This window comes from Nomascus leucogenys, chromosome 12, assembly GCF_006542625.1.
Source record: "Nomascus leucogenys isolate Asia chromosome 12, Asia_NLE_v1, whole genome shotgun sequence".
NCBI lineage: Eukaryota > Metazoa > Chordata > Mammalia > Primates > Hylobatidae > Nomascus > Nomascus leucogenys.
The window spans coordinates 44401891-44427858 of NC_044392.1; the positions used below are offsets into that span (position 1 = coordinate 44401891).

A 25968-nucleotide genomic window follows, 5' to 3' on the forward strand; every position below is an offset into this window, starting at 1 on the left:
TTTGTTGGCCGGGCGCGGTGGCTCACGCCTGTAATCCCAGCACTCTGGGAGGCCGAGGCGGGCGGATCACGAGGTCAGGAGATCGAGACCATCCTGGCTAACACAGTGAAACCCCGTCTCTACTAAAAATACAAAAAAATTAGCCGGGCGACGTGGCGAGCGCCTGTAGTCCCAGCTACTCCGGAGGCTGAGGCAGGAGAATGGCGGGAACCCCCGGGGGGCGGAGCCTGCAGTGAGCCGAGACCGCGCCACTGCACTCCAGCCTGGGAGACAGCGAGACTCTGTCTCAAAAAAAAAAAAAAAAAAAAAAAAAAAAAAAAAAAAAGAACATTTGTTTTATGATGAGCTAAATGAAAATAGGTTTAATATTCACTACATAAAATAATATATAAAAATCCAGAGCAATTACAGTATGGAGTTTTTTTATAATGGTATTCACAATAAGATACATTTAAATTTCAGAGTCCCCTAGTGTATTTAAAGTGCTTTAATTTACATAGATTATCTCAATGGTATTTATAACTGCATATAGAATTCCAATTTGTTATTCAATTTAAATAGCATCTTTTTTTTTCTGCTAAAGAGTTAAAAACACTATCTTTCTCCATCCTTCTTTTTTTGAGATGGAGTTTCGCTCTTGTTGCCCAGGCTGGAGTGCAATGGCGCCATCTTGGCTCACTGCAACCTCGCCTCCTGGGTTCAAGTGATTCTCCTGTCTCAGCCTCCCATGTAGCTGGGATTACAGGCACATGCCAGCACGCTCAGCTAATTTTTCTATTTTTAGTAAAGACAGAGTTTCATCATATTGGTCAGGCTGGTCTTGAACTCCTGACCTCAGGTGATCCGCCTGCCTTGGCCTCCCAAAGTGCTGGGATTACAGGTGTGAGCCACCACGCCCAGCCTATCTTCCTCCATCCTTCTAACAACAACCTTAGGGGCAGATATACTATCTCTGCTCAGCCTATAGGAAACAACAAGGCTTAACAGCAAAGATTTAGGAAACAAAATTGTTTTCAAAGTATTTGGTCAGAACAGGTTCTCCACAAAGCCCTCTCTCTTCACTCATGCCCAGATTGAAAACAATAATGCTGACCATTCAGAGAATCAGAGTGGTTGAAGGGACTTAAGTCTTCCAACCATCCCAGGCCAGTAGTTTTTAAACTTGCTGAAGCTGCCCAGTCATGGGGCCAGCCAGCTGCCTCTGTTCAACTCCACCACGGTGCCAGGTCCCCCAACTCCTGCTCCTAGGAGCCCTCTACATCTTGGGAAGCTCTGACTGCTAGGAATTCTCTTAAACCTACATACAACCTGGCATTCTATACTTTTACTCTCTGAGGCCATACACATCAAATCTAAATATCTCTTCCAAGCAACAGGTGAATACAACATGAATAAAAAGTTACAATCAGCATTTATTGAACATTTACTATTTTCCAGGAACCACCATGCTAAACTAGTGTAATTATTTTAGCAATGCTTTGAGTTGCTCTGATATCCCATTTTACACCTGAAGAATCTGACTGAGAGAGGCAGTTAAGTAACTTGCCCAAACTCAGCTTGAGATTCAAACCTCAAACCACCCTCAGGATTCTCTTTATTTATTATTATTTTTTTGATTCTCTTTATTCTTACTTTGCACTCAACCCTCCAGATTCCCTTCTTTCCTCCTTGGACCCAACTCTCCCTTCCTGTTTTTCTCAATACTCCTCACCTCTAGAAACTCTTCTTAAACTAGCTGCTATCTAGACGTCTATGCCATAGATTCCCTTATCCTCATCACCCACATTTCAGGAAGCTATCTTGTAATTCTAAGATTAGATACCAGTTCTCTTCCGTCTTCCCTTCCTACCTCTCATCAGCTCCGACAATCAGATTCTGTTTTCAACACAGGGGAAGTGCTCCAGGACATTGGTCTGGGAAAAATTTTACAGCTAAGACCTCAAAAGCACAGGCAATAAAACCAAAAGTCAGTGGGGTACGGTGGCTCACGCCTGTAATCCCATCACTTTGGGAGTCCAAGGCGGGCAGATCACCTGAGATCAGGAGTTCCAGACCAGCCTGACCAACATGGTGAAACCCAGTCTCTACTAAAAATACAAAAATTAGCCAGGCGTGGTGGCAGGCGCATATAATCCCAGTTACTCGAGAGGCTGAGGCGGGAGAATCGCTTGAACCCAGGAGGTGGAGGTTGCAGTGAGCTGGTATCGCACCACTGCACACCAGCCTGGGTGACAGAGCAAGACTCCGTCTCAAAAATAAAAAAACAAAAAATAGGCAGGGCGCGGTAGCTCACCTCTGTAACCCCAGCATTTTGGGAGGCCCAGGTGGGCAGATCATTTGAGGTCAGGAGTTCGAGAACAGCCTGGCCAACATGGGGAAACCCTGTCTCTACTAAAAATACAAAAAAAATTAGCCAGGCGTGGTGGCACATGCCTGTAATCCCAGCTACTCCGGAGGCTGAGGCAGGAGAATCGCTTGAACCTGGGAGGTGGAGGTTGCAGTGAGCCGGGATCGCGCCACTGCACTCCAGCCTGGGCAACAGAGCAAGACCCTGTCTCAAGAAAAAAATTAATTAATTAATTAAATTAAATAAATAAAAATAATGGCCGGGCACGGTGGCCCACGCCTGTAATCCCAGTACTTTGGGAGGCTGAAGTGGGCAGATCACCTGAGGTCGGGAGTTCAAGACCAGCCTGACCAACATGGAGAAACCCTGTCTCTACTAAAAATGCAAAAAATTAGCCGGGCATGGTGGCTCATGCCTGTAATCCAAACTACTAGGGAGGCTGAGGCAGGATAATCGCTTGAACCTGAACCTGAGAGGCGGAGGTTGCGGTAAGCCGGGTTGCGCCATTGCACTCCAGCCTGGGCGACAGAGCGAGACTCCGTCTCAAAAAAAAAAAGATTTTGGCAAGGTTATGGAGAAACGAGAACACTTATACACTGCGGATGGGAATGTAAATTAGTTCAGCCACCGTGGAAAGTAGTTTGGAGATTTCTCAAAGGACTTAAAACAGAGCTACCATTCAACCCAGCAACCCCATTACTGGGTATATACCCAAAGGAATATAAATTACTCTACTGTAAAGACACATGCACACATGTTCATCACAGCACTATTCACAACAGCAAAGACACAGAATCAACCTACATGCCCATCAACAGTGGACTGAATAAAGAAAATGTGGTACATATACACCATGGAATACTACACAGCCATAAAAAAGAACAAAATCATGTCCTTTGCAGCAGCATGGATGGAGCTGGAAGCCATTAAGCAAATTAACACAGAAACAGAAAACCAAATGCCACGTTTTCACTTATAAATAGGAACTAAACAATGAGTACATGAACATAAGGAAGGGAACAACAGACACCAGGGCCTACTTGAGTGTGGAAGATAAGGATCAAAAACTACCTATTACAGCCAAGTGTGATGGCTCACACTATAATCCCATCACTTTAGGAGAGGCTGAGACAGGCAGATCACTTAAGGCCAGCAGTTTGAGACCACCCTGGCCAACACAGAGAAACCCCATCTCTACTAAAAATACAAAAATTAAATTAGCAGGCATGGTGGAATGTGCCTGTAGTCCCAGCTATTTGGGAGGCTGAGGCAGGAGAGTTGCTTGAACCTGGGAGGCAGAGGTTTCAGTGAGTCAAGATCGTGCCACTGCACTCCAGCCTGGGCGACAGAGCAAGACTCCGTCTCAAAAAATATAAAATACAAATACAAAAATTAGCTGGGCGTGTTAGTGGTGGCACACACCTGTAGTCCCCGCTACTCGGGAGGCTGAGGCAGGAGAATCGCTTGAACTCGGGAGGCAGAGGTTGCAGTTGAGCCAAGATTGTGCCACTGCACTCCACCCTGGGTGACAAAGTGAGATTCCTTCTCAAAAAAAAAAAAAAGGAAAAAAAAGGCCAAAAACCTACCTATCAGGTACTATACCTATCGGGTACTATGCTCATTACCTGGGTGACAAAATAATCTGTACACCAAACCTGTGACATGCAATTTACCATGTAACAAACCTGTACATGTACCTCCTGAACCTAAAATAAAGGTAAGGAAGAAAAAAAACAGATATATATATATATCTATATAGATATCTATATATCTATATATTTATATAGATATATATATATCACAAATATGTACAAATATTATGGATCAATAAAAAATAAATAGATTGTTTTCAGAATAAAGATGTCATTTATGTGGTTCACCCTGTCAGACTTCAAGACTTGGGCAATTTAGAATAATATGGAATAAGAATAAAGAATAAGAATAAATAATAAAAATAAAGGTATGTTCTGTGGCCTAATAAATAGAGAAGGTTAATTTAGCCAAAGTGACACCACAGAGGCTGTATCACTAGCTCAAAGCTCTCCTTGACCACCATGTTCCAACATTCCCTCGCCTGCCCTCTGTGCCTCCTACCCACCTGATAATAAGCACCAGCGGCATTGGCATCGCCATACGTGGAAAACTGATTGTAGCTGTAGTCGTCCCCAGGCTTAGGCATCCAAGGGGCCCCACTTGAGCCTGCTGCCATCTTGAATTCAAGGGGGGCATTGGCTGCATCGTCCTGGAAAGCCGGCTCTGGTTCCGTGCCTGGAGGCAGCTCTTCAGGGACAGTGGGGACGGGGTAAGGGTATGGCTCAACTCCAGGTGGCTCAGCCTTTTCAGGAAGGGAGAAAAAGTTTTCAGGGGCTACTTCCTCATCACTGTCGTCTTCTTCCTGTGTGATCTGCTTTGTCACCTGCAGGGCAGCACTCTTGGCAGCAGCCTTGATAGCAGAGGGCGACGGAGTGGTGGTTGTGGTGCCCACAACAGGGGCAAGAGAGGAAGTCTTGGTCTTAGAAGCCAGTCTGGAGGGCTTAGTATCAGGGGAGCCATCCGAGGGTTTGCGGGAGAAGGCATGGGGCAGGAGCAACCTGTTAGTCTCTTTCACAGTCAGGTTTTTAGGTTGGGGAAGCAAGGCAGACAAACCAGTCCCCTCACCGGATCCCTGGTGAGCCCAGGTGTGGGATAGGAGGAAAGAAAGATGACAAGTGAGATTTTATGTACTAGCAACACCAAAAACAACAGGTACAGATAAGTTCTCTAGCCTAAAATCTTACCAGCCCTTGTTTCCTCCTTACCTCCATCCACTCAGACCACCTAATCTGGGCTTGACTCCTGCTACTTCAGGCCTTTCTGCGGGCTGCTTCTCCCAAGGTGAGGTATCATTCCTCTTCTCTTCCATCCCAACCCAGCTCCACTGCCCTCTTCCACAGAGCGAGCCTTCCTCAACTCTGTGTCTTCAAAAAATACGATGCTCTTAACCTCACATCGTCCTTCCTCCCAAAAAGCCCAGGTCTCTCCAGCTCATCACTCAACCTCTCTCCATGTCCTGAAGGGACCTCTTAACACAAGAACCCTCTCCTTCCTTTGGAATGCTACCCAAAATCAAGAACAAGGTTCTGTCCAAAAGAAACATTCATACTGTTGCCAAAAGTCCCTTCCCGGCTGGGCAGTGGTGGCTCACGCCTGTAATCCCAGCACTTTGGGGGGCCGAGGTGGGCAGATCATGAGGTCAGGAGTTCGAGACCAGCCTGGCCAACATACTGAAGGCCTGTCTCTACTAAAAATACAAAAATTAGCCAGGCACGGTGGCAGGTGCCTGTAATCCCAACTACTTGGGAGGCTGAGGCAGAAGAATCGCTTAAACCCAGGAAGCGGAGGTTGCAGTGAGCCAAGATCATGCCACTGTACTCCAGCCTGGGTGACAGAGTGAGACTCCTTCTCAGAAAAAAAAAAAAAATAGTCCCTTCCCGTGACCAAGGGAGAAAGCTAACCCTGAGCAAGACCCCTCAGCAGCGCTAATGACGCCTAGGAAAGAGTGGAGGCCCAGCACGTTCAACAAGGAAGCAGTGAGTCCAGAGACTGGAAGGGGCCTGACACAGCTTTTTCCAACCCTTTAAATTGCTCTCCTTGACACCATCCCCAAAGCAAAGGAAATAGGATTTCCCTTCTCTTTTATTCCCCCCTTAGATAGGAACCTGAAGCCTCAGCTTGGGTGGGGCAGCTCTCTTAGGACTTAAGTGCTAAGGGTATTTTTTTTTTTTTTTTTTTTAGTCGGAGTCTCGCTCTGTTGCCCAGGCTGGAGTACAGTGACATGATCTTGGCTCACTGCAACTTCCGCCTCCCAGGTTCAAGCAATTCTCTGCCTCAGCCTCCGGAGTAGCTGGGATTATAGGTGCCCACCACCATGCATGCCTGGCTAATTTTTGTATTTTTAGTAGAGATAGGGTTTTACCATCTTGGCCAGGCTGGTCTTCAACACCTGACCTTATGATCCACCTGCCTCGGCCTCCCAAAGTGCTGGGATTACAGGCATGAGCCACAGCGCCCGGCCTAAGGGTATTTTTTAGTTAAGACCATAGAATCCTACATTAGCTGACTGAAAGGGTTTTTATAAGATCATCTTCAGTTCTTTTCAGACTTACTCAGCTTGCAAATTCCCCTAATCTAAGACATTACTGCTTTTTACAAAAATATGTAATTTTAGTATGTTTAGTGCCATCATACATACAGAGGTAGTTTTGTCAGCCAGAAATGAGTATATATATATGCTGTATTTTTTTTAATCTGAAGAAAGTCCTCTACTCTTCCCAAGGAAAGCCCTATAGATGTGGCATATTAGCTTGTTAATGCCAGAGTCAAGCATTTAACTTTTGATCTGTAAGCTCACTGGCCCAGCCCATCCAGAGTTCCTATTACCCAAAAGAATCTCTCAGATTCTGCTTTCTCTATGCTAAAAGGCCAGTTTGGCCTAACTGTAGAGCTAAGGGAAATGCCAACTGGAAAAGGAGAATGGAATAAGGTCACTGTGTCACTGTCTTAGAGTACCAGTGTACTCCAGTCTTCTCAGCCAAGAAATGCCCAGAGTGAATAAGACATTTGAGTCAAGCCACACAGAACTGCTCATCTGGAGAGTGGGCTCTTCTTGCTGTGTGTGTGTTCACAAATTTGGTCCAGCCTGGAAGCACCCAGAGGCTCCGGTTCATAGGAACCAGACTGAGGTACGGGGTGGAGCACACCCTCAGGCTACCTTTGAAGTGTCTGACTTATCAGATATCTGGGGTCATGGCTATACCATTTTGCAGTCCTAGGTCCCCACTCTGCCTTAAGAGCTCAGAATTCCTCTATCTACTCATTTCTTCCTACCACCTGGAAGATTGTTCTTTACAGTCTTCAGTCTTACAGTGGGGGCGCCTTCTGAGTCAGTCCACCTCCTCCAGGAAGCTATCCTGGTAACAGGACTGCCTTTGCTCAGTCTCAGCACGCCAACATCTTGCATGACTCCTTTTTCATCTACTATAAATACAAACACCAGGGCCGGGCACGGTGGCTCACGCCTATAATTCCAGTACTTTGGGAGGCCGAGACGGGCAGATCACGAGGTCAGGAGATCGAGACCATCCTGGCTAACACAGTGAAACCCCGTCTCTACTAAAAATACAAAAAAATTAGCCAGGTGTGGTGGCGGGTGCCTGTAGTCCCAGCTACTCTGGAGGCTGAGGCAGGAGAATGGCATGAACCCAGGAGGCGGAGCTTGCAGTGAGCCGAGATCGCGCCACTGCACTCCAGCCTGGGCGACAGAGCGAGACTCCGTCCCCCCCCAAAAAAATAAATTAAATAAGTAAATAAATAAATACAAACATCAGCCTTGCCAGTTATCTTTCTAACTTCCACACAACCACATCCTTCTAAAACTGCTCAGAGGTGGAAGCAACATTTAACTGAGTCAGGAGAAGGGGCAGCTTTGTATCATATACTTGAATCACAAGACAGCCACTATTTTATTTTATTTATTTTTTATTTTATTTTATTTTTTTTATTATTTTTATTTATTTATTTATTTATTTATTTATTTTTGACGGAGTCTTGCTCTGTTGCCAAGGCTGGAGTGCAGTGGCACGATCTCAGCTCACTGCAACTTCCACCTCCCGGGTTCAAGTGATTCTCCTGCCTCAGCCTCCCGAGTAGCTGGGACTGCAGGCGCCTGCCACCATGCCCAGCTAATTTTTGTATTTTTAGTAGAGACAGGGTTTCACCATGTTGGCCAGGCTGGTCTCAAACTCCTGACCTCAGGTGATCTGCCTGCCTGGGCCTCCCAGTGTTGGGATTATAGGCACGAGCCACCGTGCCAGGCAAGACAGCCACTTTATAAAAGCAGGACCACTTTTGCTTTTCCCTGAGACATATGATCAACATGAGGTTAGAATGTATAAATCACCAAGTGTGGAAGGAATGGGAAGAAACTCCTGAGTGCCAGGATAATGGTACTGAGATGAGAGGAAACAGAAGCAAACAGCAGGGAAATCATCTACTAACACTGTCTTGTTGAGGACTTCTGGTTTCAATTACAAGGAGCTAAGTGCAGCAGTTAAGAGCTTGGACTCAACAGTCAGACTGGCCAGGCGCAGTGGCTCACGCCTGTAATCCCAGCACTTTGGGGAGGCCGAGGTGGGCAGATCACCTGAGGTCAGGAGTTTGAGACCAGCCTGACCAACATGGAGAAACCCCATCTCTACTTAAAATACAAAATTAGCCGGGTGTGGTGGCGCATGCCTGTAAACCCAGCTACTCGGGAGGCTGAGGCAGGAGAATCACTTGAACTGGGAGGAGGAGGATGCGATGAGCCAAGATTGTGCCATTGCACTCCAGCCTGGGCAACAAGAGCGAAACTCCGTCTCAAAAAAAAAAAAAAAAAATTATCAGATTGTCTGAGTCTGAATCCCAGCTCTGCCCACACTAGTTGTCTGATCTTGGGCAAGTTCCTCAGTTTCCTCATATGTAAAACAGGGATGATAACACTATGGCTTAGGCACCATCATGACGATGAAATCAATTAAATGCTAGTAAAGCACTTAGAACAGTGCCTGGTACACAGTAAGTGCTATTTAAGTGCTTATTTTCCAGGTTAAAAATGAGACAGGGAGAAGACAGACAATTTTAACATCATTTTGACTAATCCACTTATTCTACCCTCCCTAAATAATCCTTTTACACTATATGTAATGAACTGAATTGAGTTACAATTCATCTCCCTACCACTGCCTGTCTTCCAGGAAAGGTAATACCAGCAAGTTAAAGCCAGGAACAGAGTGGAGAGGGTAGAGATGCACAAGGTCTGAAGTTATAAAGAAAAACAAAGCTGAACATAAATAGTCCTCAAATATCTGTGTTTGCTCTAAGCCAAATCTGAAAACTGCTGGATACTGTAAGTCCTGCCTTTGAGGAAATAATACAGGAAGAGAAAAAAAATTGTTTATATCACAATGCTTACCTGAAGGATAGTTTTCTTCTTTGTGGGTTCATCTTCCTCAGAATCTGACTAAGAGAAAAAGAAATGAAGTAAGGCCTCACTGGTTTAGGACTGTAAAAGAAACACATTAAATATAGCATATATGAAGGGTTGGACAACAGTGGCCATCTTCTCTGTGCCCCACCTCTGTACAGAGGTACACTCACCCCAGGCCCAGTCAAACAACACAGCTCCCTTCCTGATCTCAAACAGCTTCAGAGAAATCAGGGTATGCCCTGGCCTCCCTTGATTACTCAATTCCCCTGCCCTCTCAGACCTGTTGCACAGCCTTTTTGGCATCAATTTCTTTTCTGTTAAATTAAGACTATTTCCTCCCGTTTGGTCCTTGGTGGAAAGAAAAAGCTATACCCATTCTTCTTCCTATAATTCTGTCCATTAGAAGATGAATGGGAATTGGCCCACAATCTCACCCAATCTCAGCTTCACTTTTAAAACCACTTATATAGACTACATAACCACAAGGCTGGGGAACTCCAGTGGGATTGAGTGGTGTGTTAACTACTCTTCTATGAGGCATTAAAGGTCAAAGCCATTGGAGAAATCCATTCCTTCTCCAAGTATGATCTATTGTCTGACACAGTTGTTCATGTCTAGGAAGAAAGCAGGCAAATGATGACCATAAGGATCTGGGGCAAGACAGGAGGTCATCTGTGTTATCTTTCTGACCCATCAGGATTGCATCTAAGACAAGCTCTCATGCTGAAAAATAGCTAAACTTTTAGCTCTAGCTCAGTTCCATGGCACCTTCAAGTCAAGGAGAGCCGCAAGGCATATGAATAGCAAGCTTTAACATTTTTATTTTAAAAAATTATTCCCCCAGCCATGAACCTTAAAGCTTTCCATTTGTTCCCAGGGCCTTGGTTTGGATATCTGTAAATAAAAGGCAATTAGGCAAGAATCTCAGATCCCATTCATCTCCAAGATTCTGTGAGAACTCAAATCCTCTGCTGTTCTATACTCACTCTCATATCTCACAAGTTCCTTTTTGAATTTATCTCTTCCAAGGATCTTTCAATCATAATTACCTATTATATTCAAGACACTGTGCTAAGTACTGTACACAGCATTTCCTAACCAGTGTCCCAGGCAGGGCTTGGCCAGCTAGAGTCCTAGACCACTAGTCTCAGTCTGGACCATTTCCCGCAGTGTGCTTCAAAGATTCCCTGTGTGTGCCATGATATGAAAAAAGCACCTGCCCTCAAAGAACTTACAATCCAGTAAAAAGAATAAGTACCCAAATCACTGGAATAAAAGGCAGTATAAGGCCGGGCACAGTGGCTCACACCTGTAACTCAGTACTTTGAGAGGCCAAGACAGGCCGATCACCTGAGGTCAGGAGTTTGAGACCATCCTGGCCAGCATGGTGAAACCTTATCTCTACTAAAAATATAAAAATTAGCTGGGCATGGTGGTGGGCGCCTGTAATCCCCAGCTACTCAGGAGGCTGAGGCAGGAGAAATGCTTGAATCGGGGAAGCAGAGGTTGCAATGAGCCAAGATCTTGCAATCCAGTCTGGGTGACAGAGCAAGACTCTGTCTCAAAAAAATAAAATAAAATAAAAATAAAAGGCAATATAAGATAAGAGTACCAAGTGTAGTTCAAACATCCCCTCAATTAGTACTACCATTACGGAAAACTGTATGGAGGTGCCTTAAAAAAACTAAAAGTATAAATTTAATCAGGCGTGGTGGTACACGCCTGTAGTCCCAGCTACTCGGAAGGCTGAGGTGGGTCACCTGAGCCTAGGAGGTCAAGGCTGCAGCAAGCCGTCATCATGTCACTGCATTCCACCCTGGGCGACAGAGTAAGACCTTGTCTCAAATACTAAAAATAAATAAAAATAATAAAATTTAAAATAAAAATAAATCTTAAAATAAAAAAATTTAAAAATAAATTTTAAAAAAATTAACAATAGAATTTACCATATGACAGTGTGGCACAGTGGCTCACACCTGTAATCCCAGCACTTTGGGAGGCCAAGGCGGGAGGACTGCTTGAGCCCAGGAGTTTGAGACCAGCCCAGACAACATGGTGAAACCCCGTCTCTACTAAAAATACAAAAGATTAGCCGGGTGTGGTGGCACATGCCTGTAATCCCAGCTACTCGGGAGGCTGAGGCAGGAGAATCGCTTGAACCTGGGAGGCAAAGGTTGCAGTGAGCCAAAATCACGCCACTGCACTCCAGCCCAGGCAACAGAGTGAAACTCCATCTCAAAAAAAATAAATAAATAAAAATGCAAAAGTTAGCCAGGCATGGTGGTGCGCGCTTCTCTGGAGGCTGAGGGACAAGAATTGCTTGAATCCAGGTGGTGGAGGTTGCAGTGAGCTGAGACTGTGCCACTGTACTCCAGCCTGGGTAACAGAGCAGACTCTGTCGCAAAAAAAAAAAAAGAAATTAGACCAGGCATGGTGGCTCACACCTGTAATCCTAGCACTTTGGGAGCACTTCCTAGCACTCCAAAATCGGAGAATCACTTGAGGCCAGGAGTTCAAGACCAGCCTGGTCAACACAGTGAGACCCCCCGCCACCTCTAATATTTGAAAAAAAGATGACATAGAAAATAAAAGAGGAACCTCACTCAGAAATTTTTTACAGAACAAAAATAAATAAAAATTTTAAATAGGCCCAGTCCAGTGGCTTACACCTGTAATTCCAGCACTTTGGGAGGCCAAGGAATGCAGGTCACTTGAGGTCAGGAGTTTGAGACCAGCCTGGCCAACATGGTGACACCTCGTCTCTACGAAAAATACAAAAATTAGCTGGGCATGATGGTGGGCACCTTTGCCTGTAGTCCCAGTTACTCGGGAGGCTGAGGCAGGAGAATTGCTTGAATCCAGGAGGCGGAGGTTACAGTGAGCACCGAGCTTGCGCCACTGCACTCCAGCCTGGGTGACAGAGCGAGACTTGGTTTCAATAATGATAATAATAATAATTAAAATAATACAAATTTTAAAATTTTTTAAATTAAAAATTAGCTGGGCATGGTGGTCCACACCTGTAGTCCTAACTACTAGGGAGGCTGAGATGAGAGGATCGCTTGAGCCTGGAAGGTGGAAGTTATAGTGAGCCAAAATCATGCCACTGCACTCCAGCCTGGGTGACAGAGTAAGACCCTATCTCAGAAAAAAAAAAAAAAAAAAAATATATATATATATATATATATATAAAATATATATATTACCCAGCCGGGCACGGTGGCTCACACCTGTAATCCCAGCACTTTGGGAGGCTGCGGCGGGCGGATCACCTGAGGTCAGGAGTTCCAGACCAGCCTGACCAATATGATGAAAGCCCATCTCTACTAAAAATATAAAAATTAGCCAGGCATGGTGGCAGGCGCCTATAATCCCAGCTACTCGGGAGGCTAAGGTAGGAGAATCGCTTGAACCCAGGAGGAAGAGGTTGCAGTGAGCCGAGATTGCACCATTGCACTCCAGCCTGGGCAACAAGAGCAAAACTCCATCTCAAAAAAATTGCCATATGACAGCCTGGGCAATATGGTGAAACTGTCTCTACAAAAAATACAAAAATTAGCTGAGTGTGGTGGCGTGCGCCTGTAGTCCCAGATACTCGGGGGGCTGAGGTGGAAGGATCACTTAAACCCAGGAAGTCAAGGCTGCAGTGAGCTGTGATTATGCCACTGCACTCCAGCCTGGGCAACAGAGTGAGACCCTGCCTCAAAAAAAAAAAAAATGAATTACTATATGATCCAGTAATTCCACTTCTCTAGGTGTTTACCCAAAAGATTTGAAATCAGTTTGCCAAAGAGGTATCTGCACTCCCATGTTCACTGCAGCATTATTCACAGTAGCCAAGTTATGGAAGCAACCTAAGTGTCCATCAACAGATGAATGGATAAAGAAAACGTGGTTATTTATAAACAATGGAATAATATTCAGCCTTAAAAAAGAAAATTCTGTCATTTGCAGCAGCATGGATAGAATTGGAGAACGTTATGCTAAGTGAAATAAGCCAAGCAGACAAAGTAGACAAATAGCACATGTTCTCACTTACATGTAGAATCTAAAAGAAGGTACTTCATAGAAGCAGGGAGTACAATGGTAGTTACCACTGAGGAGACAATGGTAAAGGGGCACAAAATCTCAGACAGGAAGAATAAGTCTAAGGGTTTTTTTGAGATCTATTGCACAGTATGGTGAATATAGTTAATAATAGTGTATTATACATTTCAAAATTGCTGAGAGTGAATTTCAAATGTTCTCACCACAAAAAAAATAAGCATTTGAAGTGACAGCTATGTTAGTTTGATTTAATTATTCTATAGTATTCTTAACATCATCTGGTATCCTATAGATACAATGACAAATTGTCAACTTAAAATAAAAATGTTGAATCCCCTTAAAGAATCTCCTGTTTGTATTTGTGCTTCCTTTCATGTAAGTCCTTCCCCTTGTCACTCCCACCCCTCCCATATCACTGCCACCTCTCATTCTGTTATCAATCTGTATTCTCTACTTCCTAACTCAAAACTCCTGAGAAGTCTCTGATGAATCTCACCTTGCTCCTTTTCACTAGGTGTCCCTACATCACTCATTTGCTCAGGGTGGCATCATATTAACTCAGGTTCATTTGTGCCTACTCTGTAAACATTACATTTTTCACATATATTCTTGCCTTTACTCTGACAGCAAAGGGTATTTCTTATAGTTGAATATTTCCTCCCAGTAGTCAGTACACAATGAATTTAATTACTAACTGCTGCCAAATATGTTTTTTTTTTTTTAACCAAGAAGGGAAATCCATCTTGGTATCTAAATGTGGGGGATAAAGGAAAGGGTGGCAAAGGAAAGGACAACCATCTACCAAGTGCTTCCTATGTATCAGGCAATTTACTCATTTTTCATTTAATCCTTATAACAACATTTCAAAGTAGGCATTATTATTATCTCAACTTTATGGTAAAGAAAGTAAGGCTCAGAGAGATAAAATAGGATTGGGCAGAACCAGGATCAGAACCAGTTCCGGTGCCCGTGCTTTTGTGGGAACACCATACTGAGCTGTCTGCTGTCCAGGTCTGAGATTCACACTCACTAGATCCCACACGACATAGCTGAAAGAGCATGAGGCACAAAATCAGAAGCACTAGTTTGAGTTTCAGCTCTGCCCCTTACTGGCTATTTAACTTCCCCAAGCCTAAGGTGCAAATAATACTTACCCATGTCACAACCACAGGAGCTGTCAGTGAAAATGATACAAACTAAAATTCTAAACAAAGTTCAAATATTATTATTTTCTCTGGTTTCCCAAGATATCAAACTCACCCAAGAAAAGACTTAAGCACCTGACACCTAAGCATTTTTTACCTTTTCTTTCTGTTCTAAACTCTCATTGCCCCTTACAGACTCCTGACCATCTCTCTTGTCTTTTGACCATGAAGACTTATCTCCTTTCTGGCAGACAGGCCACACAGAACAACCTCACTATGGGGTATATAAGGTTTTCAAGGTTTCCCCAAATACGTTTAAACTTTGACAACCTAGGCAACAGGTCCAATGGCAATAATCTGAAATAAACAAATTTTATCCAAATTTAAGATGATTACATTTATAAAACTATACAAGCATATTCTTATTTTTCAGATCCTTTTTAAAACAAAAAGTGGCCACTGTGAGACTGTAGTAGGCAAACTGCCCCACAGCTAATAGAATTGAAGGCCAGATCCACTGTGGAAAGAAAATTCAATTTCTCTGTAAATGTCACAGATTGTTTCCATTATACTGACAACCTGAGTTTATAGTTTAAAAGCACACACACAAAAAAAAACCTGTACAAAGACTTCGGAACAGTCTATTATTTCTAGATTTAGAGGACTGCTATGGCTACTCACAATCATTCTTCTCTTTGAACATCTTTTTCCCTTATGACATGGTCTTGCTCTGTTGTGCCCAGGCTGGAGTAGAGTGGCGCAATTATAGCTCACTGTAACCTCAAACTCCTGGGCTCAAGCAATCTTCCTGCCTCAGCCTCCCAAGTAGCTGGGACTACAGGCACTTGCCCACCATGCTCAGCTATTTTATTTTTTTAATTTTTTTGTACAGATAAAAGGCAGGGTTTCAATCTGTTGCCCAGGCTGATCTCAAACTCCTGTCCTCAAGCAATCCACCTGCCTTGGCCTCCCAAAGTGCTGGGATTGCAGGCATGAGCCACTGCACACCCAGCCCGAACATCTTATATAAAACTTCTACTGACCCCTATTATAAATCATCTCACGACACACCATAAATGACAGACTCCCTGAAACAGAACACTAAAATAACAACTTCAAAAATGAGGCAAGGCAGAGATGGCCAGGCACAGTGGTTCACCCCTATAATCCCAGCATTTGGGGAGGCCCAGATGGGAGGACTGCTTGAGCCCGGGAGTTTTGAGACAAGTCTGGGCACTGTAGAGAGACCTCATCTCTACCAAAAAATTTTAAAAATTAGCCGGGTGCGGTGGCTCACGCCTGTGATCCCAGCACCTTGGGAGGCCGAGGTGTGCAGATCACAAGGTCAGGAGTTCGAGACCAGCCTGGCCAATATGGTGAAACCCCATCTCTACTAAAAATACAAAAATTAGCCAGGGGTGGTGGTGGGCGCTGGTAGTTCCAGCTACTCGGGAGGCTGAGGCAGGAGAATTGCTTGAACCCAGGAGCTGGAGTTTGCAGTGAGCCGAGATTGCGCCACTGCACTCCAGCCTGGGCAACAGAGCAAGACTCTGTCTCAAAAAAAAACAAAAGAAAAAAAAAAAATTTAAATCAGCCATGTGCCTGTAATCCCAGCTACTCAGAAGGCTGAGGTGGGAGGATTGCTTGAGCCAAGGAGCTCAAGGCTGAAGTAAGCTAAGATTGTGCCACTACACTCCAGGCTGGGCAACAGAGCAGGACCCTGTCTCCAAAAAAAAAAAAAAAAAGAAAGAAAGAAAGAAAAATGAGGCAGGAGGATCACTTGAGCCCAGGGGTTTGAGGCCAGCCCGGAGAAGATAGTAAGACTCCCATCTCCACACAAAAACAATTTTTTTTTTGAGACGGAGTCTCGCTCTGTCACCCAGGCTGGAGTGCAGTGGTGCAATCTTGGCTCACTGCAAGCTCCGCCTCCCAGGTTCACGCCATTCTCCTGCCAGCCTCCTGAGTAGCTGGGACTACAGGCACCCGCCACCACGTTCGGCTAATTTTTTGTATTTTTAGTAGAGACGGGGTTTCACCGTGTTAGCCAGGATGGTCTCAATCTCCTGACCTCGTGATCCGCCTGCCTCGGCCTCCCAAAGTGCTGGGATTACAGGCGTGCGCCACCAAGCCTGGCTTTTTTTTTTTTTTTTTTTTTTTTTGAGACGGAGTCTCACTCTGTCACCCAGGCTGGAGTACCGTGGCACAATCTTGGCTCACTGCAATCTCTGCCTTCCAAGTTCAAGCAATTCTCTGCCTCAGCTTCCCAAGTAGCTGGGATTACAGGTATGGGCCACCACGCCCAGCTAATTTTTATATTTTTAGTAGAGATGGGGTTTCACCATCTTGGCCAGGCTGGTCTTGAACTCTTGACCTCCTCGTGATCCACCAGCCTCGGCCTCCCCAAATGTGGGGTTTACAGGCGTGAGCCACCATGCCCAGCAAAAAAATTGTTTAAAAACATAGCCAGGTACAGTGGCACATTACTGTAGTCCCAGCTACTGGGGAGACTGAGGCAGGAGGGTTGCTTGAGCCCAGGAGGTAGAGGCTGCAGTGAGCCATAATCGAGCCACTACATTCCAGCCTGGACAACAGACTGAGACCCTGTCTCATTTAAAAAAAAAAAAAAAAAAAAAAAAAGAAAGAAAGAAAAGAAAAAGGGCCGGGCGCAGTGGCTCACGCCTGTAATCCCAGCACTTTGGGAGGTCGAGACGGGTGGATCACAAGGTCAGGGGTTCGAGACCAGCCTGACTAACATGGTGAAACCCCGTCTCTACTAAAGATACAAAAATTAGCTGGGTGTGGTGGCGGGTGCCTTAATCCCAGCTACTCAGGAGGCTGAGGCAGGAGAATTGCTTGAACCCGGGAGGCGGAGGTTGCAGTGAGCCGAGATCAAGCCACTGCACTCCAGCCTGGGCAACAGAGTGAGACTCTGTCTCAAAAAAAAAAAAAAAAAAAAAAAAAGTGACTGAAAAAAAGAAAGGAAAGAAAGAAACTCTGCACCCACTAAACAGTAACTCTTTATCCCCACCGCCCCCCAGCCCCTGGTAACTGCTATTCCACTTTCCATCTCTATGAATTTGACTTTTCTAGATATCTCATATAAACGGAACTATACAATATTTGTCCTTTTGTGACTGGTTTACTTTACTTAGCATAATGTCTTCAAGGTCTATCCATGTTGTAGCACGTATTGGAATTTCATTCCTTTTTAAGGCTGAATAATATCCTAACGTGTGCACATACCACATTTTATCTATTCATTTGTGGATGAACACTTGGGTTTTTGCCACCTTTGGCTACTGGGAGTATTGCTGCTATGAACACTGGCGTACAAGTATCTGTTTGAATCTCCACTTTTGATTCTTTTCACCTAGGAGTGAAATTGGTGGATCATCATTCTGTTTGTTTAACCTTTTGAGGAACTGCCAAACTGTTTTCCTCAGGAGTTTATTAAATGGAGGTTGTGGAGTCAACTTCTAGAGAGTGCTAAAGACCAGCAAATGGCCATCTGAGTGGGTCTGTGCCATTAGATCAAGAAAGAAGGACAATCCTAGAAACACCGGAGCATCCAGGGCTGAGAGTGTCCCGGGCCACAATAGGCACACATTGGTTTTGAGGCACAAACTGTTGAGTCTGTTAATAAGAAAGTATTGTATTTCTCCTTGGCCTCACGAGAACCTGAGCCTCAATGGCCACCACTGTCCTCTCTGTTCCAGCTGCCAAGAGTGACAAGACACACATACCCCAAGACTGCTGAGCAAGAACGGAAACAGACATTTTCCATTAAGCTAGGTCCAGTGGGATCTGCTAATCTATCAGAGCCTCATTCCCCACGGCAGCCTCTCTCTTATCTTCCCAGGCTCTGGCTCTGAGACACTCCCTCTCCAAAAAGCAATCACTAGCTTCCAGGACTAAAAGCCAAGGAGGAAATAAGAACCCAAGAACAGTCGCCCCCTAAGCCCCACACCCCAGGGCTCCAAACCCTAATCATTACTACTATCATCCCCATTTGCTAGATTCATCAACCTTTTTTACTCTTAAGTCCCAAGTACATGCTGCTAGGATACCGTTTTCACTCCCATTTTTGCACTCCTCATTTGTATTTGCTTTCTGCTTTCTGGCTGCCCCAGGCTCTTCCTTCTATGTTTTCCATAGACACCCCGATAAACACTACAAATCTCATCCAGGTTCAAATACAATCGCAGCTACTCACAAACTGTGTTTTCAGGCAAATCACTTCTGTTCTCTAAACTCCTGTTTTCTTCTTTACAAACTAAAGTAAGTGCCCAGCACAGTGTCAGACATTAAGCAGGTGCCCCACAAAGATAAGCACACTCTCCCTTCCCTTTAGCTAGGGCTAAAACTTAGCTAAATCCACTGCAGGCAATTTTTATTTGGTTACTAGAAGTGACAAAAATTAGTGAAATCTGTCTCAGAGCTTCAGATTTTCTACTATCTGGGTAAACAATCTGAAAGTGGTGGTAAATACTAATCCAGATAACCCTAAAATTTCTGTGTGCTTTGGAATACACGTTATATAACAGAAAACTCTTCCAGCAGATTTATTCTTCTGATTTTGGTTTTTCATATGCTAGGGGAAATCTGCCTCCCCTGAGCCTATGAAATCAACCAGTGTAGCTTGGGTCACAGCAAGAAGGGAAAAAGAAGGGACGATTATCCATTCTATGGATCATTCCTAATTCCTCAAAAAAATCAAAAGCTGACTGAATTTAATTTTGGAATACGCCTGGAGGGAGAATTTGGTACTACACTGACTGCAGATGATTGGATAATATGACCCGAATCAAATCAACCAAATTCTCACTCCAGGAAAACCAGAATTGAGACTACCATCATAGTTCAATCTGGACTGATCTCTAAAAGGAAAGAAATAAAAACCAAGGTGTGGGTGGCCATCCTTCACCTACAACAAAGGTTAAGAAGCCAATCCGCAGAGAAATAATGAATCAAGGCCAGAAGCAGTGGCTCACGCCTGTAATCCCAGCACTTTGGGAGGCCGAGGCAGGCAGATCAGTTGAGCCCAGGAGTTTGAGACCAGCCTTGGCAACATGGTGAAACCCCATCTCTACTAAAAATACAAAAATTAACCAGTCTCATAATCTGGTCTCAAAACAAATAAATAAATAAATATATTAAAATTTAAAAATAAAATAAATTTTTAAAAAAATGAATCAAACATGCCAAGAACAGCTGTGTAGAGATCCCCAACAGATCTCAGGTTCCTGATGCAGGTCGCTTTCTGAGGTACCACAGTATATTTATGATGCATTACCATTTAAGGCTAGGCGTGGTGGCTCACATCTGTAATCCCAGTACTTTGAGAAGCCAAGGCAGGAGGGCTGCTTGAGCTCAAGAGTTCAAGACCAGCCTGGGCAATGTAGCAAGACAACGTCACTATTTATTAAAAAAAGAAAAAAAAAAAAAAACATTTAAACTAGCTTGAGTTGGCTTCTAACACTTGCAACAAATGAAATCTAACTAATCCCCAATCTGCTCTGCCTCCCGTATTTCCTCAATAAATGGCAACACCACCCCCCAGCTGCCTGAGGCAAAATGCAGTGGAGGTCAACCTTGAATCCTCTCCTTAGTGTAACATCTAATCAATCTTCCAGTCTTATCACTTCCCCCTCCTAAATATACCTCGATGCTCCAGTTCTCTCCAACCCGTAGTTCATCATCCAGGCCACCAGCCTCTCACATTCTGCCAGTCTTGCTCCTTCCAAGTTTCTCACCACTCTGTGATCACAGAATTCTTGCCTTTAAGAGGTCTTCACTACCCCAAAATGAGGTAGAAAGACCCTAGCATGGCATCCAAGGCCCATTATCTGACCTCAGCCTCTCTCTCTCTAGCCCCATTCTCTCAGCACTCCCCACGCTCTCAAATGCTCCAGCCATTGTGCTTTACTCACCTGAGGTTCCCTGAAAGCATTGTCCCTCTCTGTCCTCCAAGCTTTTATACATTGTTTCCTCTGCTGTGCTGCTCCCACACTACCCTTTCTTCAGCCTTATCTCTGCTTAGACATCTCCCCACAGAGGGCTCCCCAACCTCCTAAGACTGGACTAATGCCCACTAGGTGTACTCCAATGGCACCAGCTTATCACAGCCCTTCTCTGCCTTGTCCTAAAATCCACTTCCTTCTCTATTTTCTCCAGTAGATCATAAGCTCCTTTCGGGCTGGGGCTATCACGTTCACTACTGTACATTCTTAGCTCCAGGTACAAAGAAAGAGCTCAATATCAATTGAACGAAATGGTTGAGAGTTAATTACTCCTAATTACTTCTAATTCAGCACCAAACTCTAAAGGGAAATTATTTACTTAAGGAAACCTAATTCATTCTTTCAAATGCATACTAAGAGCCTACTAAGTGTAAGACACAGAGCTCAGAACCGGAGGGGCTTACATCTGGAGGGGTCACAGCTCTTTTAAAGACAATGATTGGCTGGCGTGGTGGCTCACACCTGTAATCCCAGCATTTTGGGAGGCCAAGGTGGTCGGATCACCTGAGGTCAGGAGTTCAAGACCTGCCTGACCAACATGGAGAAACCCTAGCCTCTACCAAAAATACAAAATTAGCTGCGCATGGTGGCGCATGCCTGTAATCCCAGCTACTCGGGAGGCTGAGGCAGAATTGCTTGAACCCTGGAGGCGGAGGTTGTGGTGAGCCCAGATTGTGCCATTGCACTCCAGCCTGGGCAACAGGAGTGAAACTACATCTCAAAAGATAAATAAAAACAAAGGTTACCCTCACCTGACCATCCTGAACATTCTTAGGCTACCTTTCTGCAGGAACTATGTGTTCCAAGAACAAAAAGACCAACTTGAACAGAACAAAAATGGGAAACTCAACCAGCAAGGGCTAGGACTTTAATTAGCCATGTTCACCTCAGAAATTTAGTGAATGCTTACAAAGGAGGGAGTGTTAGTCTTCAGAGTTTTCTGCCACCTCAGCCCACCCAAATGGCAGATTTTACAGCCTCTCCCAACTTTCTATAATGCTACCTTCACAGAGCTAGAAATGAGCTTTCCATGTCTGTGTAGTCTGTTTTTATTTGTCTCATTCAGGGATCTTTCCTTGTTCCAAGTTAAATCAAAGCCAAGGTAAGTTTCCATGGAGCAATAAAAGGCTTTTTTTTGGATCCTAGACTTAGGGTGAGAGACTCTCAGGTGTGAAAAAAGGGGGAAATAAAACGGAAGAAAGTGGCCGGGTGCTGTGGCTCACGCCTGTAATCCCAGCACTTTGGGAGGCCGAGGCAGGCAGATCACGAGGTCAGGAGATCGAGACCATCCTGGCTAGCATGGTGAAACCCCATCTCTACTAAAAATACAAAAAATAGCCAGGCGTGGCGGCGGGCGCCTATAGTCCCAGCTACTCGGGAGGCTGAGGCAGGAGAATGGCGTGAACCCGGGAGGTGGAGCTTGCAGTGAGCAGAGATTGTGCCACTGCACTCCAGCCTGGGCGACAGAGGGAGACTCCGTCTCAAAAAAAAAAAATGGAAGAAAGTTTCAAACAAGATAGGGAGAGAAACTCTGGAACCTCCTTCCATGAAGAATCCATATTGGAGTTCTTTCACTCACAAAATACCCATAGGAGTATTCAGTATGTGCCAGGCATTGTTTTAAGTACTAGGGTTATAGCAGTGAATTTTTTTTTTAATCCCTGCCTCATGGAGTTTATATACTAGTGGGAGGACAGATGATGTTAAATGCAATGGAAAAAAATAAAACAAAGAGCAATGGGGAGGAGGAGGTGATAGGAGGTTGCAATTTAAATACATAGGCTAGGGAAGTCCTCACAGAAAACAGGTCTTTTAGGCCAAGTGAGGTGAGGGAGAGAACATTAGGATATCTGAGAGAAGAAATTTAAGGAACAGCAAGTTCAAAGAATGGAAATTGGCTCCTAGGCAGAGCTGGGAGTCTGAAGAAAAGCAAGGGCAACCAATTTCTCTCCGGTAAGTAATTCTAAGCAGTTCCTGCTCCCAGGCTTAATCTCTCCTTTATCTCCAAAGCCCTCACTCCAGAAGCCTTGTATTTTTCCACTGTCACATACAGAAACAGGTAAGACTCACTGCCTCTTCTAGAAACAGTACCCAAGCATCCTAACTCACCTAGCTTTGACCATAGCTAAATGGTGAAAATGAGGCACAGATCTGAGGTTCAGAGAGACTGAACCTTAATCTTAATCTTCACTCTGCCCTTTTACCAGGTAAAATCGTGCATGCTGGACACCTGTTTTTCATCTGTAAAACAATAGTATGTTACCTCCCAGAGCTCTGTAATAATTGAAAGAAAGGACCAATGAACGGCAAATGATCTGCACGCAACAAATATTCGATTTCTCCTCTAATTCCCCTCAAAAATAGAATCCAAGATTGCTATCATTTTCCTCCAGGCCTGATGCTTTTGAGTTCAGAGGCAAGGAAAAGATTTGTCCCAGATGTTCGGCAAAGGTTCAGGAGCCCTGTCTCCTGTCATTCTTCAGGTGCCAGATTTCATCCTGTTCTCAGTAGGAGGAAAGGGGAAAAAGCCAGACTGAAGTGAAGATGCAAAGAGGGGGAGCGGATCCAAGTGTCCCTAGGCCTGTCAGTACCAGGTGATGATGACATGTGGCCTTCTGCAGGCAAGCCCAGCTTCAGGAAACCCACATGGGCAAACACCCAAACTCCCCGAAGTTGACCAACTTCAACTCAATTAATCGCATTATAAGAGGATTCCAGTGGCCTTGAATCCACGGATGCGTTTGTAGGAAGGAGTTCCGAAATCTCCACATATCCCTACTACAGCCGACTCAAACCCGATGGACAGTTTGGGGGTGCCTTCCCCGGATACTCACATCTCCCTTATGCAACTCCGGCGCCGCGATCTTCACGGGCTCTTTCCTCTTCTTTGGCTTGGGAAGCCCCAGCGGGAGACCGGCACCGCCAATCGGAGGGGGCAGATTGAGGCCAGGGCCTCGGGGCGAGGGCAATCCCAATCCCAGTCCCTCCCCAACTCCCGCCGCTTCAGCCGGGCTCACGCCTGGAGGTGGGGGGAAGCCTCCCAGGCCGAAGGGCAAGGGGGGAGGAGGCTGAAGCCTGGGGTCTCCGGTGGGTGGGGGAAGCAACAGCGGCGGGGGAAAGGCTGGGGCCAGCATCTGAGGGGGCGGAGGCAGCAAGGCCGGACCCTTGGGCGCAGGAAGAGAAGCGAACAAGCCCCCTAAAGCGGGCCCAGATGTAGGGGCCACCGCCTCCTCTTCCTCTGGCTCGGGCTCAGCCTCATCCGGCTCGCTCTCATCGCTGCTGGCGTAAGCAACCAGCGACATGGCGCCTCCCGCGTTTGGGGCGCCCTTGCCAGCAGATGAGGCCTACTTGAGACCGGGGATGCCCGGAGGCCTAGTAGGCCCCGCCACCCGGCGGGGCGGGGAACCGAGAAGTCCGCCTGCTCCGTACTCTAGGGCTAGCCCCGGCAGAAACTCATGGCTATGGCTGATTTCCACCGAACAAGGCGTCCCTCTTCACTTAAGCTCCTAGTCCCGGGCAACTACACACAGCTAATGGCCGCCGAGTCACTCCGCCTCCTCCTTGCCTCACCAATACAGGAACTACAACTTCCAGAGAACACTTTGGGCACAGCCCGGTTCTTTGCCGCAGGGATCTCAGCGCAAGGCACGGCGGGAGTTGGAGTCCGAGGAAGGATTTAGGGGCGAGCAGAGGGAGACAGGGGAGAAACCCGCCTCTGACGCAGGGACACCTGGGGTGAGTAGTTTTTTTCGTCGCCTAACAATTCCGAGGTGACTACAAGCCCCACCGGTCACCACGGCAGTCACTGAGACGGATAGAAGAGCATTTCGGTACTTGAAGTTCCCAAGGGTAGCCCCTTGGCCACTAAGATTTCTGGGAGATATGGTGCTCTTAGAAATTGCAAGTGATGTCGGGAACGAAAGGGAGTCTGGGAAGCTGGCGGATTGGGGAAAATTGCTTAAAGGCAAAGTGATCTGTAAATGAACTGGTGAAGCTTCCCGGTCGGCTGGGGCTGGGAATTAGAATAAAACATCCTAAAAAGAGCAAGGGCCCAAGGGACCCGTACGAAATTGGGCTGCAAGCCAGAAAAAAGCCAGGCTGCAGGTCTAATAATAAGCATCTAAGAGTTGAAATAAATGTGACGTAAGAGGGAGGAGGTGATCTCCCTCACCAGGATCGGGGTGCACATCCAGGAACACACCTTACCCTGGAGCCTGGGGCCTGGCCTCCCTCTGCAGCAACCAGTGAGACAAAGATGGGCAAGGCTCTGACAACCCCGGCCAGGTACTTGAGGTTAATCCCTTCTCAGCTCAGTGGGGTAAAGGGCTACCGTACTGAGGAATCACTTGAGTCCGTCCTACCTGGCTGTGCCTCCCACCTATCCATTTGCAGGTGTCCTTTGCATTCCTTTACGTCTGTGAGTGCTGCCTCCTATGGCTTTGTATGTGACTTTCTTACATCTGTCTCTGTAAGTGCCCTTCCTTTCCATCCATGTTTATAGGAGTCCTTGTCCAGCCCATTTATGTCTGCTTGTGATGATCTGCTGTGCGCCAGTCCTTCTCTGTCCGCTTGTGATTTTGTATCCTTTTCTTGTTTACCCATCTCTGCCCCTTCCTGTCTGCCTGTGACTGAGTGCCCTCTGTTTGTCTGCCCTGTATGTGTGTGTCCTTTACATGCTAATCCATCTCTGCGTGGGCACCACCGCCCTGTTCCCAGATTGCAGAAAATTCTGTTGAGGGAAGCCAGAGAAAAGGCTGTTGAGGTTTTGGGAGGAGGCTGAAGAGAAAACTGGAAAGGTTGATGAGGAGGGACAATGATGACCACAATGCAGACAGACAGTCAAAGGTCCAAGCATGAATCCTCTATCAGACGAGCCTGATATGGGGCCCCTCCTCCCCAACCTCTCCACCCTTCAGAGACAAACTGCATGCTGCCTTCTCCATGAAGGCTCCTTAGAGCAGTCTGTGCTCAAACTTTAATGTGCATAAGCATCACTAGGAAAGCTTCTGAAAAATATAAATTCCTGAAATCTAGCCTAAGAGATTCCTATTCAACAGATGTGGGTGGGGCCTGGAAGCCTGGATCTGTAAGAAACTACTCAGTTGCAAACCAGGCACTGAGGACCACATTGAGAAACTAGACCATCAAGTCCTACCTCACAGCTAGTATGCCTTGCACAATGCTGATTTCTAAAATCTGCTTTCAAATCTAGGTTCCCCAACGTACTCTCTGGTGACTGTGCAGTCACTTCTCTTCTCTGAGTCTCACTTTCCTCCTTTGAAAAATGGATAAAGTAGGCCGGGTGTGGTGGCTCACGCTTGTAATCTCAGCACTTTGAGAGGCAGAGGCTGGTGGATCACAAGGTCAGGAGTTTGAGACCAGCCTGGCCAAGATGGTGAAACC

At 45.6% G+C, this 25968-nt stretch overlaps 1 protein-coding gene across 3 annotated transcripts in view; it reads right to left on the reverse strand.

The window, feature by feature from the left end:
- Positions 1–24194, reverse strand: part of PRCC (proline rich mitotic checkpoint control factor) — a 34043-nt gene extending 9849 nt beyond the window's left edge. The window contains exons 1-4 of one of the 3 annotated variants that reach the window (XM_030824178.1): positions 23400–24194; positions 9339–9386; positions 4446–5012; positions 4045–4053 (exon numbers count right to left, since the gene is read on the reverse strand). In XM_030824178.1, coding sequence (XP_030680038.1) covers positions 4045–4053; positions 4446–5012; positions 9339–9386; positions 23400–23867 — 1092 coding nt within the window. In that variant the 5' untranslated portion in view covers positions 23868–24194. Of the gene's footprint in view, positions 1–4032; positions 4054–4445; positions 5013–9338; positions 9387–23399 lie in introns of all 3 variants that reach the window. The other 2 variants (XM_030824177.1, XM_003259472.4) reach the window with 2 other exon arrangements.
- Positions 24195–25968: the final 1774 nt, after the last annotated feature.